This window comes from Thalassophryne amazonica, chromosome 9 (genome assembly GCF_902500255.1).
Source record: "Thalassophryne amazonica chromosome 9, fThaAma1.1, whole genome shotgun sequence".
In the NCBI taxonomy this organism is placed as follows: domain Eukaryota; kingdom Metazoa; phylum Chordata; class Actinopteri; order Batrachoidiformes; family Batrachoididae; genus Thalassophryne; species Thalassophryne amazonica.
This window is the reverse complement of record NC_047111.1, coordinates 58,519,257-58,536,516: the sequence shown is the minus strand read 5'-3', so window position 1 is coordinate 58,536,516 and position 17,260 is coordinate 58,519,257. Positions and strand designations below refer to the sequence as shown.

Below are 17,260 nucleotides of genomic sequence, written 5' to 3'. Positions count from 1 at the left end.
TACATATCCTTGTTATAATGTGTGAACTAGTGATGCCCAGCTCCTCAACCATTTCCTGCCTGAAAAATAATGCATTTCTCAGTGGGTCATCAGAGGGTCAGAGGTCACCAAGCCTGAGGGATATCTGATGCTCTGCAAAGGATTTCTGAGAAACAAGAGCACTCGGACATTGAGGCAGAAACCTGTTTCATCTCGACTCACGAGTTCACCCTGCTGCCCTTCAAAGCTTCTCAGCGCGGAGCCCTCCTTCTGCTGCACTACTCCCATCTCCTCCCCACTCTCTCGCTCTCTCTCTCTTTCCTCCATCCATCCAACCATCTATCTTTCCTTACATCTATCTATCATTCTTCCGTGGATCCCTCCACTCCAGCCTTTACTCTCCCAGTCCACAGCAGATCAATACTCATAGAAGTTTCATGAGGGCACAGCCTCCACTCCTGTTTCATCGTAAAAAATGTGAACAGAGGAAGAAGAAAGAAACGCCTAAGTGGAAAAGTGCAGAGAATGTGCGATAAAAGAGGTGAATATGGTGTTTTTTGTGCAGATTGTTGGTGATGAATAGAATTATCTTTTACAAATAACATACTTAGAATATCACAGCGTTTTTATGTTTTGAGAGTGTTTGAGCTAAAAGAAGGTGAATTGACGAGAAAAGGACAGTTGAGGAAAGAGTAAGAGTGAAAAGAAAGGGAGGAGGTGAAGGGGTGAAAGGATGAAGGGGACTGAGGTGGAGGAGGGGAGGTGTGCAGAGATCGATTGTCTGGCCAGCCAGCAGTTCAATACCACTAAATTATTGCTTCATTCTTCCCCTTATGAGAGAGAGAGAGAGAGTATCTGCATGCTCATACGTATGTGTGGTTCACTAATGTCCAAATCAATTCTTCAATACGGTCAAACTTCAAAGCTGCACCTCTCTCCTTCTCTTTGCAGGTTTCTCTTGTCTTCTTTCCCTTTATTAATATTTCTGTCTTTCTTGTTGTCACTCACTCTTCAGTCCCTGTCACACATCCACTGTCCACAGAGAATCTCAGGCCTTCATCACAGACACGTCTGCTGATGATATATGTGGTTTAATGGTAGTGTCTTAAATACTGTTCACAAGAACCACTCAGACTCACAGACTCCATCGTAAATGATGTATATGAGAGATTAAAGTCCCACATTCACAAATTTTTATCAAATTTTCAGTTTTTCTGCAGGTACAACCAAACAATTATCATATGCAGTTAGGAACTTATTTAATATTTTATTATTCTGAGCAGTTTTACTTTGAAAAGCTGTAAAGTCTTTTGGCCCATTTTCACCTTCTGAAATCAACTTTTTTCTCAGATGTTATGAACGCAGAGGTGGAAAACCAGCTGCTTCAGTGTGATCACTGAAAGCGTGAGTTGCATTGACGCGTCTCGCCCAACGCGTTGGACTTGCACGTCAATAAAAACAGCTAAACCGCTGCTAAAGTAATCTGTGATTTGACTAGTGTTCTGATGACAACTGATAACTCACTAACATTAACTAACTAACTAACAAGCTGGCACCATGGCAGACAAAACAAGGTAAATATTCACTGCAAGAAATTGTAAAGCCATACTTTATGAACTGATCATTTTTACATTACACTACATTAAATGAGCTAGGACAATATTTGTCAAATTTCATCAACAAGATTAACCTATAATTTTGCTTGTCAGTCATGCACCAACTCAGTAATCTACATGTAGTTCCACCTATGTGAAACCGACAATACAGTGTACGGAAAGCCAGTGGGGCCACAGTGAATTAAAGTCATTAAAATAAATGACAGAAATATGACTTTAATACCAACAATGCCGACAAAGTGACCTGCGAACATGTAGCCCCCTCCTGGTCAAACAAGTTACAAGTACCAATATGTACACAGCTGTAAATATGACATGTTGGCATTTTGACATACTTGGCAATTGCTTGACAATTGTTATTGTCATCTTGTCATATTGTCATATTCTCCCAACTGATTTAATGCCCAGTCAGGATTGAGCTCTACCCAATAGTTCTTTTGTACTCTGAAACTCTGGACATAAAAATAGATGTACTATAATATACATGAGAGATAAGAAGTTACCTGAACATATCTTTTGTTTTGTGCGTAGCCTTGTTCTGAACTTTTCTCTGTGATTTACACTAAAAAGATTTACACGAGGGGGAGACCTGTAAGAGTAAAGTAGTACACTCAAAAAACTGACTCACTGGGTTGGATTTCCAGCTAATAAATATGTATAGTCCCAACTAAATCAAATTAAGTTATCTTGCATGGGTGTGCTTTATTTGAGTTGGGGCTACATACATTTATTAGATGGAAATCCTGCACATAACTGAATTGAGTTCATCCAAGGAGTTAATTTTTTCAAGTGTAATATGAGGAGAGAGAATCACACACTATATCTGGCCTGTTAAACCAGCTGTCATGGATATTTTGTTGTACTTGGCTTCAAATTACTAGAGGAAATCGAAGAACATTGTTCACAGACGTTGTCCCACTCACTCAGGTACGAGTGAGTGGGACAACTTCTGTGTTTTTCTCTATGGTTTACCAAAAATACACTGCCTAGAAAAGAATGTCAAATTATAACATTTTTAAAAACTGTAATGTTCTGTCTCCATTGGTGGCACGGGGCTATGAATCAGCTCTGTGTATACGTACACTATACACATTGTGCAACTGTCATTTAGTGTGAAGTCAAAAATGTTAATTTTTCCCACCAGGCAGATGAAGCAGCCATACGGCACACTGTGTACGTATGCACGTCATCTTTGTGTATGTGTGCTTGTGTATGTATTGTGAGACCATCTGCTCAACTACTCAACCATCTTTCCCTCATATCTCTCTGATTTACAATTACTTTTAACTCCTGTCCTTGTTTGAAAGTGCGTGTGGTGCGTTGTGTACCACATGACCCTCTGCAAGTGTGGCTTTGCACTTTGTTTGTGTGGTTGCATATATGTGGGTGCGCTCGTGACTATGTTTAATTAGCCGGTCCTTACAACTGGAGGCAACCACAGCTAAAGAACTGCAAAACCCACAGCAGCCAATCAGATTTCACCACTGTGATCTCTCACTGGCAGCTTCCAGAAACAAGTCGACCTTGAGGCAGTGTTCGGCAACCGTGCTAACAGATCACGTTTCCCGGGTCACATGTTGAAGCGATCAGCCAATCACAAGGTCAACAGGGGTCATCTCCACCCAATAGTAGAAGTATTTAAGCAACAGACGGCAAATTACCAGTCTGTTAGCCTGAGGGTTGGACCAAAGAGCATTGGAGACACAAAGGCTATGCACTGCTTCCTCAAAGTAAAGTCCGTTCACAATCAAACAACTAACGCATCCTGTCAAATAGTAACACACTCCTGAAAACACAGCTTTAGTGACCATACATAATGTGTCATAATGTTTAAACTGATATGATTATACAAAGATCTCCGTTGGAACACTCACAAAATGATAAACTCATGCATAGTGTGAGTTAGACGTTTGACATCTTGTATTTATATGCACGATTTTGTGGACTTTCAATTCAATTTATTCAATTTATAAAGCGCCAAATCACGACAACATCGCCCCAAGGCACTTCACGCAAAACACAAAACAGTTCAAAACAATTTAAAATGAATTAAAAGCAACGTTAAAAACACAGGTTAAAAAAGCAAAATTGAAAAGAATAAAATTTTTAAAGTATTTTAAAAAGTAGAATAACACATTATATTAACCACAGCACCGATAGAAAAAATATGTCTTTAGTCTTGACCTGAAGGTCTCCACAGTATCGGACTATCTTATCGACACTTGGAGACCATTCCACAATACTGGTGCACGATATAAAAAGGCCCTTTGAGCAACAGACTTTTTCTTTACCCTCGGAACACAAAGCAGTCCTGCATCATGTGAGCGCATGGCCCGGATGGTACATAGGGTTTAATCAGATCAGCTAAAGAAGTCAGTGCAAGTCCATCCCATGGACTGGAAACAAATCCTGTGGTAGTGAGCAGGTCCCCTGTTCAAAGCCACTCCACGTACATCTGAGGAAGATCATCCAGTGTATCATTTGGGAAAAATGTACATGATGATCCAAACTGGATCTGCTGTGCTGATCCTGGGCAAAAAAGGGTGTGGCCAAAAAATTAAAGAATTAAAGTTTTAGAGAAATTGATCCAGCAATGTAATTGGCACTATCTCATGTTCCTCACATTTCTGGTTTAAAACAAGCTCCAGTCAGGTTTCTTTGTATGTTTGACTTCAGTCACAAATAAACAAACAAATAAATAAATGAAAGGTAAATTGTTCTGATGCTCTGCTGAAAACAAATCCCAAAGCACATTTTGAGACTAATAGTATAGTTTAAATTTTTGTCTCAGTTTATTAAGGAGTTGGACTACCAATATGCAGACCTGGGTTTGAGTCCTGGTCACACTGCGTCTGTGTCTTGTAATCAAACTATATATATATATATATATATATATATATATATATATATATATATATATATATATATATATATATATATATATATATATATATATAGGGTTTCCTGTGTCATCTTGAACACAGCATTTGTATAACACTTGAAGTAATGGAGCTTTTAGTGAAGCCTGGGAGTCACAGCTTCAATATCAAATACTCAATGAGACACAGTTTATTCTCATCATTTCTACCAATGCTCTGTGACCTTTTTTCTTCTATTTTTGTTATTATATTTTTATTACCAAATAATACCAACTACCAACTAATTTATTACCTATGTATATATATACACGGAACAAAAATATAAATGCAACACTTTTGGTTTTGCTCCCATTTTGTATGAGATGAACTCAAAGATCTAAAACTTTTTCCACATACACATTATCACCATTTCCCTCAAATATTGTTCACAAACCAGTCTAAATCTGTGATATTGAGCACTTCTCCTTTGCTGAGATAATCCATCCCACCTCACAGGTGTGCCATATCAAGATGCTGATTAGACACCATGATTAGTGCACAGGTGTGCCTTAGACTGCCCACAATAAAAGGCCACTCTGAAAGGTGCAGTTTTATCACACAGCACAATGCCACAGATGTCGCAAGATTTGAGGGAGCATGCAATTGGCATGCTGACAGCAGGAATGTCAACCAGAGCTGTTGCTCGTGTATTGAATGTTCATTTCTCTACCATAAGCCGTCTCCAAAGGCGTTTCAGAGAATTTGGCAGTACATCCAACCAGCCTCACAACCGCAGACCACGTGTAACCACACCAGCCCAGGACCTCCACATCCAGCATGTTCACCTCCAAGATCGTCTGAGACCAGCCACTTGGACAGCTGCTGAAACAATCGGTTTGCATAACCAAAGAATTTCTGCACAAACTGTCAGAAACCGTCTCAGGGAAGCTCATCTGCATGCTCGTCGTCCTCATCGGGGTCTCGACCTGACTCCAGTTCGTCGTCGTAACTGACTTGAGTGGGCAAATGCTCACATTCGCTGGCGTTTGGCACGTTGGAGAGGTGTTCTGTTCACGGATGAATCCCGGTTCACACTGTCCAGGGCAGATGGCAGACAGCATGTGTGGCGTCGTGTGGGTGAGCGGTTTTCTGATGTCAGTGTTGTGGATCGAGTGGCCCATGGTGGCGGTGGGATTATGGTATGGGCAGGCGTCTGTTATGGATGAAGAACACAGGTGCATTTTATTGATGGCATTTTGAATGCACAGAGATACCGTGACGAGATCCTGAGGCCCATTGTTGTGCCATACATCCAAGAACATCACCTCATGTTGCAGCAGGATAATGCATGGCCCCATGTTGCAAGGATCTGTACACAATTCTTGGAAGCTGAAAATGTCCCAGTTCTTGCATGGCCGGCATACTCACCGGACATGTCACCCATTGAGCATGTTTGGGATGCTCTGGACCGGCGTATACGACAGCGTGTACCAGTTCCTGCCAATATCCAGCAACTTCGCACAGCAATTGAAGAGGAGTGGACCAACATTCCACAGGCCACAATTGAGAACCTGATCAACTCTATGCGAAGGAGATGTGTTGCACTGCATGAGGCAAATGGTGGTCACACCAGATACTGACTGGTATCCCCCCCCAATAAAACAAAACTGCACCTTTCAGAGTGGCCTTTTATTGTGGACAGTCTAAGGCACACCTGTGCACTAATCATGGTGTCTAATCAGCATCTTGATATGGCACACCTGTGAGGTGGGATGGATTATCTCAGCAAACGAGAAGTGCTCACTATCACAGATTTAGACTGGTTTGTGAACAATATTTGAGGGAAATGGTGATATTGTGTATGTGGAAAAAGTTTTAGATCTTTGAGTTCATCTCATACAAAATGGGAGCAAAACCAAAAGTGTTGCGTTTATATTTTTGTTGAGTGTATATATATATATATATATATATATATATATATATATATATATATATATATATATATATATATATATTTGTGCTTTAAATGAATATATCCAGTTAGCAGTTACATATCTAACTTGAGTAAATCTTTTCAGTTGTAATAAAAATAGAAGAAAAAAGGTCACAGAGCATTGGTAGAAATGATGAGATTAAACTGTGTCTCATTGAGTATTTGATACTGAAGCTGTGACTCCCAGGCTTCACTAAAAGCTCCATTACTTCAAGTGTTATACAAATGCGGTGTTCAAGATGACACAGGAAACCCTATATATATATATATATATGAGGTCTATTAGAAAAGTATCCGACCTTATTATTTTTTTCAAAAACCATATGGATTTGAATCACGTGTGATTACATCAGACATGCTTGAACCCTCGTGGGCATGCGAGAGTTTTTTCACGCCTGTCGGTTACGTCATTCGCCTGTGGGCAGTCTTTGAGTGAGGAGTCGCCCACCCTCTCGTCGATTTTTTCATTGTTTAGGAATGGCTCAGAGACTGCTGCTTTGTTTGATCAAAATTTTTTCAAAACTGTAAGGCACAACTGAGTGGACACCATTCGATAAATTCAGCTGGTTTTCGGTAAAAATTTTTAACGGCTGATGAGAGATTTTGGTCTGTAGTGTCGCCGTAAGGACAGCCCACGGCGCCTGACGGTGATCTGCGCCTCAAGGCGGCAGCGTCTCGCCGTTTCAAGTTGAAAACTTCCACATTTCAGGCTCTGTTGACCCAGTAAGTCGTCAGAGAACTTTCAGAAGAAGTCGGCATGAAGAGTTTATTCGGACATTCCATTGTTAACGGACATTTTGTAATGAAAGAACGTGCGGGCAGAGTCGCATGTCGGGCCGGACCCGACCGCGGGGGGTCGCGATAGGAAAAACACCTCCGTTGGAAAACTTAACGGGCAAGTTGGATCATGCCCAAGCTGTTAAACAATTTCTCAGTTACTCACTTGTTGAAAGCCATCAAAAGCCGCCTGAATTTTACAAGTGGTTTTCAACACGGAGGTGTTTTTCCTGTCGCGGCGCACACAGATTTGCCGAGTCGTCACAGAAACAACTCGGCGAATTTGCGCGCACGTCTTTCATTACAAAATGTCCTTAAACAGTGGAATGTCCGCATAAAGTCCTCATGCCGGCCTCTTCTGAATCTTCTCTGTTCTCTCACGACGTCCTGGGTGAATTAAGCCTTAAATTAGGATGATTTCAGGTCGAAACAGGCCGACGACGGCGCCTGGAAGCGCTGCATGACATCCCGCTCTGTGGGAAGTCCTTACAGCGACAGAAACACCCCATAATCTCTCATCAGCCATTAAACTTTTCACCGAAAACCAGCTTAATTTCTCGAATAGTGTCCACTCGGATATTCCTCACAGGTCCAGAAAAAATTAGGATAAAGCAACGCGCGCCGTCTCGAGCAGCGTGTGAAACAAAGGAATTCAGCCAAGAGGGCGGGACCACATCTCACTCAAGGCCTGCCCACAGGGAAATGACGTCACCGACACGCGTGAAAAAACTCATGCATGCGCACGAGGGTTCAAGCATGATTGGTGTAATCGCATGTCATTCAAATCCATATAGTTAAAAAAATAAATAAAAGGGTCGGTTTATTATCTAAAAGTCCTCATATATATATATATATATATATATATATATATATATATATATATATATATATATATATATATATATATATATATATATATATATATGCTAGATAGATAGATAGATAGATAGATAGATAGATAGATAGATAGATAGATAGATAGATAGATAGATAGATAGATAGATAGATAGATAGATAGATAGATAGTTTGACTACAAGAAACAGAATAGTGAGGATGGTACTACAAGCTGTGGCTACATTACGTTAGTAAGTTGGGAACATCCGAGTTCCCAAAGCCTTTGCGTTCACTTGATGAACTCAGACAATAGGGATGCACACAGTAACATGTTTGAGATTTGTTGTTGTCTTCATAATAAACACATAAATCAGTTGTTCCAACTGCTTGAGCAAAATGGAAAATGTGTCAGATGAGTGTATTTGTATTTGTAGTCTGGACTCAGTGACAATATCAATTATTGTAAACGTCTTTGCAAAAGCTATAATGATGGCAACTTCAGTAATAGAAGAACAATGCAGACAGATCACAGACAAAAGTAAATAGTTTGTCAGAAGTAATTAAATGGTATTTGTAATATCACTGTTTCAACAGTCCTAATGGAGCGTTGCCATGATTGTTATCATATCAAGTTAGACAAAATCGGAGCACTGAATATCTGCCTGTGTCCAGGAAAAAAACAACAAAAATTCCATTTTAACAACATGTTCAAATAGGTTTTTTCTGAGTTAGAAGTTTTAATTTCCGATGTTACAAAAAGTCATGAATGCGCAATGTCGATGTGTTCTGGCTGCTTTTAGTTGTGGCAACAGCATCTGATTTGGCATCATTGACATTTACTGTGTCAGATAAGTTGTAGCACCATAGTATAATATTATGATTAAAATTAATTTCCCTTTGGAAATAACATTATAGGCATTATCAGCTACTGTAGACAAACACAGCAACTTCAAATCAACTAGCACGTAGTTAATTAACTGCTGTTGAGTTTTCTTTGTCTATTGTAGGTCAGCTGATCACATAGCCTGTCCAAAAACAAAATAAGCCCATCAGAGATCGCAGTACAAATCAATACGGCAGTTATTTTGAGATGTTTCATTTTCCCCGCTACCTCCACAACAGTGGGGTCTAAATTCCACTTTGTTACCATAGTAGTGCTTCATTTTCTACCAAAGTGTTCAATTAGAGCCTACAGAAATGTGAACCTTTCAAAGAATTTAACACTAACATACAGACTGTATGATCAGCAATTCCTCAGGTACTATGGCATAACGTGCATGGACACGCACGGATTTATGGGCTGAGACTTAATTTGTGATGGGGGGGTACGTGGGTTGTGCAATCACAATATATGATGCTTAAAACATAAAGTCCAACTCTTTCTTTCAATTCAATTCAGCTAATTCACACGAGTCACCTCCATAGGTGTCACGATGCAAAGAGCTTCGAGACATTTTTGTAAGTTGAACAGGGAACTAACTGTAAAATTCCAAAAGTGACAACTTGATTATGCTATTAAAAAGTTTTAAATCTTTATCGATCACTTTTAAAATGGTCATCTTAACCTTGGGGTTATAAAACGGCTCGACTTTATAGAGCAGCTGTATTTTCTCTGTCGCCATGAATGACGCCATGATGATGGTGTGATGGAGCCATGTTGAGCGGATCAATACCAGACATCACATCACCTCCTTCATTTCCACATGCATGTGCGAATGAAAATGACTCATGCGCACACATGCACGCATGCTTCTTCTTTTGTCTTCTGAATAAAGTCGGCGAAGGCTCGCTCGCAGTTGACGTTGATACATTCCTTTTTTTCCAGCATTTTGTGTGTTTAATGTGTACGTGTTAGTAAACTGGCTGTTCTGGATGATTTCACTAATAGTTTCAGTATGGACGACTATAAAGAGCAGACTGTTTAATTGTAGCTCGTTTTAATGAGTCTCTGATTATGGCAGCGTTCTAACGAGTGCGGGTCGTTAATGTTGACTAATCTGCAGTCATTAGTTCAACACGGTCTGGCCGGAGAGTGAACTGAAACACACACACACACACAGACACATTCTCACACACGCTGGCAAAAATTCTTAAATACACAAACGTTCCAAAAATCAAATATGACAGAACAGGGACTTAACTGCAAGAAAACAGAAGGAATGCTAAGAAATATACTGAGCAGACACCTAATCAAGGCAGGTAGATGAAGAACACACACGTGTATGTGTAGTGCACCTACCTGTGTATATGAACCTTCCTGGTGTGCCTTTGCAGAACTGTTTGGACTTGTAAGACAAAGTGACCTCAACAACCCCAGGGATGTGTCTAGGGGGCGTTTGGACCCGGATTGCATGTGGTGTGATCAACTAGAGAAGGAAAGAAAGGAGGACAAAGACTCAACATGGAGACACAAAAACATATCACTTGATCAGGACAAAGCAGCTTCCTGCATCAGGATAATGTCATCAAATCAGTGCTTTCACAAAATATATGTACATGTGAGTGCTCTCTTAGAGTGAGATGGAATTGTACTTCGGATGGATTTCCTTCATGTTTAAAATAAGTTGTTTTTAATATTATTTAATGTGTAAATTACTTTAGTGTAGGACTTACACAGCTAAAATGTAAAGGATTTAATGAGTGGGCGAGTGAGTTAGTCCTTCCCAGCCAGATTGTGTGGAAAATAACTCAAAAAATTAAATGCTATCATCTTGTAATTTATCAAATTAAAAGAACATGTAATGAGGACAAACACTTTTGCATGTGGTCAACTTTGATGCACCACTTCGATCAAAAGATCAACTTTGTTTCGCGTATGCAATATCCCTTAGACAAACTGCCACCTGCTAGATGGTTAGTGGAGGCACCTGTTTAATGAGCACCTGGTAACACCTTCTGGGTGGTCAGGAGATGTTGAGTTAATTGTCAAAAATTATGAAGAGCAATGGTTAAAACGCACATGTAGTTGATTCGATCTGACTTTAAACACTGGACAGCATGGTGTGCTCTTTGTGCCACCCAGCTAACAAGTTAGCAACTACATGATGCCCACTATGTGGGCAAATTCTAGATGAAATATGCAACAAAATTGGAAACTAAATCCAGAATTAAACAAGAGTCATCAGATGACATATCCCCCCAGTCCCCACAAATCAGTAACACAAAGTGTTGGGGGATCACCCAAGTACACCCTTATCCTAAATATGAATTAAATTGGTACAGTGGTTCTTGAGATATCATGCTAACAAGGGAAAACAGATGAACGGACATGCTGATCAATGTATCCCCCTGCATTTTGTACCGGGGGGATAACAAAGGGTAGAATGTGTACCTGAGGATAATGCCAAAATTGTTTATCGGTTGTATAAATTAATGATCCATTGTATTTGAAAACCTGTTCAGAAAACTGTTGTGGAGTCTGTATCAAAAGGAAACCATCATTACATAGGCAAACACTATATGAAATCTAGTATTTGCTAATATTACATTTAATATAACATTTAGTATTTGCAAAAAATATTTACTATTTGCTAAAACAAATTAAAATAGAATTAGAACGTGTGGCTGGGGATAATACCAAAAACTTTCCATGGCTCTATAAATTAGTGATGGCTAACTTGAAGCGCTGCTCCAGAGATTGTCAAAACCCGTTTCCAACATTACTCTAGATTCCATATCAAAAGGAAGCCATTACAAGTTGTGAATAAATGGGGCTACAATATGTCACCAAATGATTCTAAAGAAATGCTTTGAAACATTCCAGTTTATTTGAGTCATATTGTGTAAAATTACAACTCTAAATCACAAAAAGGTGGGACAGTATGGAAAAGGCAAACCAAACAGTATGAAACCAAAATGTTATGGGCTAATTATGTACGTACATCCATTCCTGTATTTAAGGCCTGCAATACATTTCAATTTACTGGCAATTTAGGGCCAGAAATGTGGTAGAAAAAAAATATAGCAAAGAAATGCAGCCAAAGAAGAGTGGAAGCAATTGTTTTAATTGTATTGATTAATATAGTAGTAACCAGTAAACCAGTGGCGATTAGTATATCTGGTATTTACATTTGTGTATTTATACTTATATTTGCAAATTGATTTTTTTTTCTTTCACTCTTGATGCTCTGTGTGCTTCTTGCTTCTTACCCTGTGTGCTGATATATATATATATATATATATATATATATATATATATATATATATATATATATATATATATATATATATATATATATATATTGCTGGAACCTCAATTTCCCTGAGGGAGTCTTCCCGAAGGATTAATAAAGTTCTGTCTAATCTAATCTAATCTAATCTTTTTCTTGAATAATCTTACTATACCATGAAAGTAACTAGTTTGCCGGTCATTGCTTGTGTATCTGTATATTTGTCAATGCTGTGTATACGTAACATTAGCTTGTAGATAATGTTATTCAGTGTCAATATCTATTGGTGTTCCTGTTTCTGTCAGACAAAGAGGAAGGGATCCCAAAACTCTGGTGGAATCAAACCATCCACATATTTCTCCACAGCTACAAGTGCAATTTCAAGTGGAGACACTTGTCACACAGTACGAGTGTATGTTGGCTGGACTAGAATCAGGCCACACTCATGAAAAGAAGGAACTTATGCTTCAGCAACATTTACATAAAATTCTGTTGTTATTTGTGATTTAGAATGTAACTGCTGTAAAACAGTTCCTTTCTTCATTCAGTATGTTGCTTGTACTCCATTCCTCCATCTCCATCTCTTACAGAACTTATGCCAACGTTCACATAAAGGGGAGCGGATAGGAATTAGACTCGGAAGAGAAATTTCACTGAAATGATAAAGAAACAGCTCCCAAGTCGGACTTACTGCTCTGTCTTGTGTTCTTTGTGCTAACTTGTGAAATATCACGTCATTCTGTAAAATTCTCACTTGTACACTGTTTTAAAAACACGAAGAACACGCGACAACACAAATCTACTCTGTTCCAGTTACTAACCAGAAAAGTAGTTTTCTAGTTAGTAACTGTTTAAACTAGATTAGCTAGCTAGCTCTAAATCAACCTGTTAAGTTAGGTTTGAGCATGTAAGGTTTTCTTATATATGTTCATATGTGTTTAAAAAACACAAGCGCTACTGCTGCCTTATGCTTTTCGTGCTAACAATGAAACATATATTATTTTGTAAAGTTCTGTCCTACTCAAATGTAAACTGTTTAAAAAAAAGATCTTTTATTTGTACTCAGGTACGACAGCACAAATCCACTCTCTCTTGTATGTTTCCTTAGTTTTCTGGCTATTACCTGTGTAAACTAGGTTAGCTAGCTGACTCAACATCAACCTGTTAAGCTAGCTTTGAACGCGTAACATTTTCTACTAATATGTGTCCATTGGCTCTGTTTGTTTTGTAAAAAAAAAAAAGAAACTGCACAGACATAAATCATAAGCGGTTAAATATATTTTTTTTGTTCTAAATTTGCTGGCAATCAAGTCAACTTACAAGCCACATATCTAAATATACAAACCATTAAAACCTTTAATGGAGATTTTGTTTTTAGAACAGTAGCTGCAGTTTAGCCAGATTTACAAAATGCTGTAAGATCGAGAGACAGACAGAATTTGGCAATCATGCAATCACTTTCCAAAGGCAAAGTTTTCAGACTCAGTTTTCTTGTTTAAAAATCAATAAACAGGTTGAGTGCAAATGAAACAGTTGTTTAGCCAAAGATCATTAGAACCCAATCTGAGGAACACCAGAAGACAGGAGTCAATTTGAGCTGGGACTCAGCATACATGTTAGTGTGTAAGTGTGGCTCTCAACACTGTAAACAAACCCTGAGCTCTTTACACACACGCACACATGTGTGCACACACACACACAGACAGTGTTGTTGTTGGAAGGCAGCCATCGTCGCACTACGTACGCACTGAGTGGAGTCAGAAGACAAAATAAACATTTTGCCGAGGAGCAGCGCTGGGGAAAACTATGATAGGGAGCTGTGTGTTTGTGTGTATGTGCAAATGTGTGAGTTTGTGTTAGCACTGAACCGAGGGCTATCACAAATCTGCTGACTTGATCAGTTTTCCAGAATGGGTGAGGAAGGTAGAGAGAGGCGCCATTTGCTGCTGAGGACTCATTAGAGAAGCAAAACTCTTTTAGACAAACATACAAGCAAACATGCACATGATCACACATACTGACGAGTTTGACCGTGACGACGTTTCCATATTGAATTACGTTCAGCCGTCCACAAGCAAAACTCACAGTGGAGGGGTTGAAATAACATCAACTTATGGTCCAAAGTAGAGGTGGGCGTATCGATCCTAATATCGATACCAACACTGGTGTTGATATTGAACAATCATCATGTAAAAAGATCACTACTCAAGCTTTTTTTCTCTCCTGCACGCACTGACTGCTGCGCACGCAGATTCATCAAAGTCTACTCTCTGTCTGTAAGAGCAGCGCGGCACTGTGTCACACAACACAGAGCAGTGCACCCTTGTATTGTGGTTTGTCAGCCCTATACCTCAAGAGATTTTGTTTTAAGTTGTGTTGAGTGATATTTTTTAAACAAAAATGTTGATTGTGATAATAAAGTATTTTATTGTCAAGTACAATGTTTGGCGAAATTCTATCCTAGGTCTTTTGGATCCTTTGGATCTATGAAGCTTAAATATGAAAAAGTATCGGTATCGATATCAGTGATACTGGGCCTGTATTTACTTGGTATTGGATCACTACCAAAATTCCCGGTATCGCCCACCTCTAGTCCAAAGTAGTCTATCTGAAGCAGGTATGGGACGATGACTGCTGACAAACTGACCTCACTCCAAACCAGCATGGTACCAAAGATGACTTGGAGGCCGTCAAAAAAGTTGTCTCCTATGATGATGACTGTAGCACCCCCTGTAGTCCAACCCTCACTTGGACTGATAGCTTTAATGCAGGGAGCTGCCCCTGGAGAGAAGAAAAAGAGATACGGTTTGCATTTGAAATGTACAGTAAACTCTGTGCATCCAGAAAGTATTCACAGCGCTTCACTTTTTCCACATTTTTTGTTACAGGGTCATTCCAAGATTGATGAAATAATTATTTTCTTCCTTAAAATTCTACACACAATATCCCACAATGACAATGTGATTTTTTTTTTTAGATTTTTGCAAATTTATAAAATCACAAAAAAAAAAAAAAAAAAAAAAAACTAAGAAATTCCATGTACGTAAGTATTCACAGCCTTTGCCATGAAGTTCAAAACTGAGCTCAGGTGCATCCTGTTTCCACTAATCATCCTTGAGATGTTTCTGCAGCTTAATTGGAGTCCACTTGGGGTCAGTTCAGTTGATTGGATGTGAAGTGGAAAGGCACACACCTGTCTACATATAAGGTCCCACAGTTGACAGTGCATGTCAGAGCACAAACCAAGCATGAAGTCAAAGGAATTGGCTTGAGGCACAAATCTGGGGAAGGGTACAGAAACATTTCTGCTGCTTTGAAGGTCCCAAAGAGAACAGTGGCCTCCATTATCTGAAAATGGAAGAATGAGATCCACCAGGACTCTTCCAAAATAAGTGATCAGGGGAGAAGGGCCTTAGTCAGAGAGGTGACAAAGAACCTGACAGTCACTCTGTCAGAGCTCCAGCATTCCTCTGTGGAGAGAGGAGAACCTTCCAGAAGGACAACCATCTCTGCAGCAATCCACCAATCAGGCCTGTATGGTAGAGTGGCCACTCCTTAGTAAACGGCATATGGTAGACCACCTGGAGTTTGCCAAAAGACACCTGAAGGACTCTCAGACCATGAGACAAAGATTGGCGTGAATGCAAGGTGTCATGTTTGGAGGAAACCAGGCACCATCCCTACAGTGAAGCATGGTGGTGGCAGCATCATGCTGTGGGGATCTTTTTCAGCTGCAGGAACTGGGAAACCAGTCAGGATTGAGGGAAAGATGAAAGATGACCTCAGACTGGGGCAATGGTTCATCTTTTAGCAGGACAATGACTCTAAGCACACAGCCAAGATATCAAAGGAGTGGCTTCAGGACAACTCTGTGAATGTCCTTGAGTGACCCAGCCAGAGTCCAGATGTGAATCTGATTGAACATTTCTGGAGAGATCTGAAAATGTCTGTGCACCGACGCTTCCCATCCAACCTGATGGAGCTTGAGAGGTGCTGAAAAGAGGAATGGTTCAAACTGCCCAAAGATAGGTGCACCAAGCTTGTGGCATCACGTTCAAGAAGACTTGAGACTGTAACTGCTGCCAAAGGTGCATCACCAAAGTATAGAGGAAAGGGTGTGAATACTTACGTACGTGTGATTTCTTAGTTTTTTCGTTTTTATAAATTTGCAAAAATTTAAAAAAAAAAACTTTTTTTCATGTTGTCATTATGGAGTGTTATGAGTAGAATTTTGAGGGGGAAAAATAATTTCATCCATTTTGGAATAAGGCTGTAACATAAAATGTGGAAAAAGTGAAGCGCTGTGAATACTTTCTGGATGCACTGCACCTTCAAATAGAACAGAATATGTGGTGAGTAAAACCTAAATTACTACCGTTCTAGCCTTGTATTCAACAGTGATGTCAGTGGAATATAATCCTCTGTTTCCTTTAACTAGTTCTACTAAAGCATTTATTGTACCGGGATTCTGATGTCAGCTTCCACAAAAGACCACAAACAAATTTGAACCTGTCACATCAAGATAAATAAGTTAAAATTAAGCAGCACAAGCAGTCTGAGTCTTTTCAATCATGAAAAGATGTCAGTACAGACTTGGAAATGTATCCATGAAATCTACTTAAAGGTAGTATTAACTCATCATTCAAGTCAAGTCAAGTCAAGTCAAATCTGGGTGCATGGGAGCTGGTGCTGCACTTCACTGCATCCATAACCCCACCAAACTGTCTTGGGTCCTAGATGGTAACCACGTAGTAGTCACTCAACCTGTCCATCACCTTTGGTGGACTAGTTCTGAAAACCAGTCTATCACCACCTTTGGAAATTGTGGAGCTATGTATGAAAATGGCTACAATTACTAAATGGTTGATGCAATGTTTTGTCAAACCCCTTGAAAGTGGAGGTCTACACAAGAGTCACGTCTTTATTGTTACCTTTCAGCCCCATGATGTACAGAGGCAAAGTCAGAAAAATTGTGTCAAATAATTACATTCCCGATTGCAGATGCAAATCTAAGTACCAGCATCTCAGAAGTC

At 39.5% G+C, this 17,260-nt stretch overlaps 1 protein-coding gene across 2 annotated transcripts in view; it reads right to left on the bottom strand.

The window, feature by feature from the left end:
- Positions 1-17,260, bottom strand: part of LOC117517183 (transcription factor COE1-like) — a 284,424-nt gene that overhangs the window by 58,545 nt on the left and 208,619 nt on the right. For both annotated transcript variants that reach the window (XM_034178112.1, XM_034178113.1), the window contains exons 9-10: positions 14,875-15,008; positions 10,298-10,424 (exon numbers count right to left, since the gene is read on the bottom strand). In XM_034178112.1, coding sequence (XP_034034003.1) covers positions 10,298-10,424; positions 14,875-15,008 — 261 coding nt within the window. The remainder of the gene's footprint in view (positions 1-10,297; positions 10,425-14,874; positions 15,009-17,260) is intronic.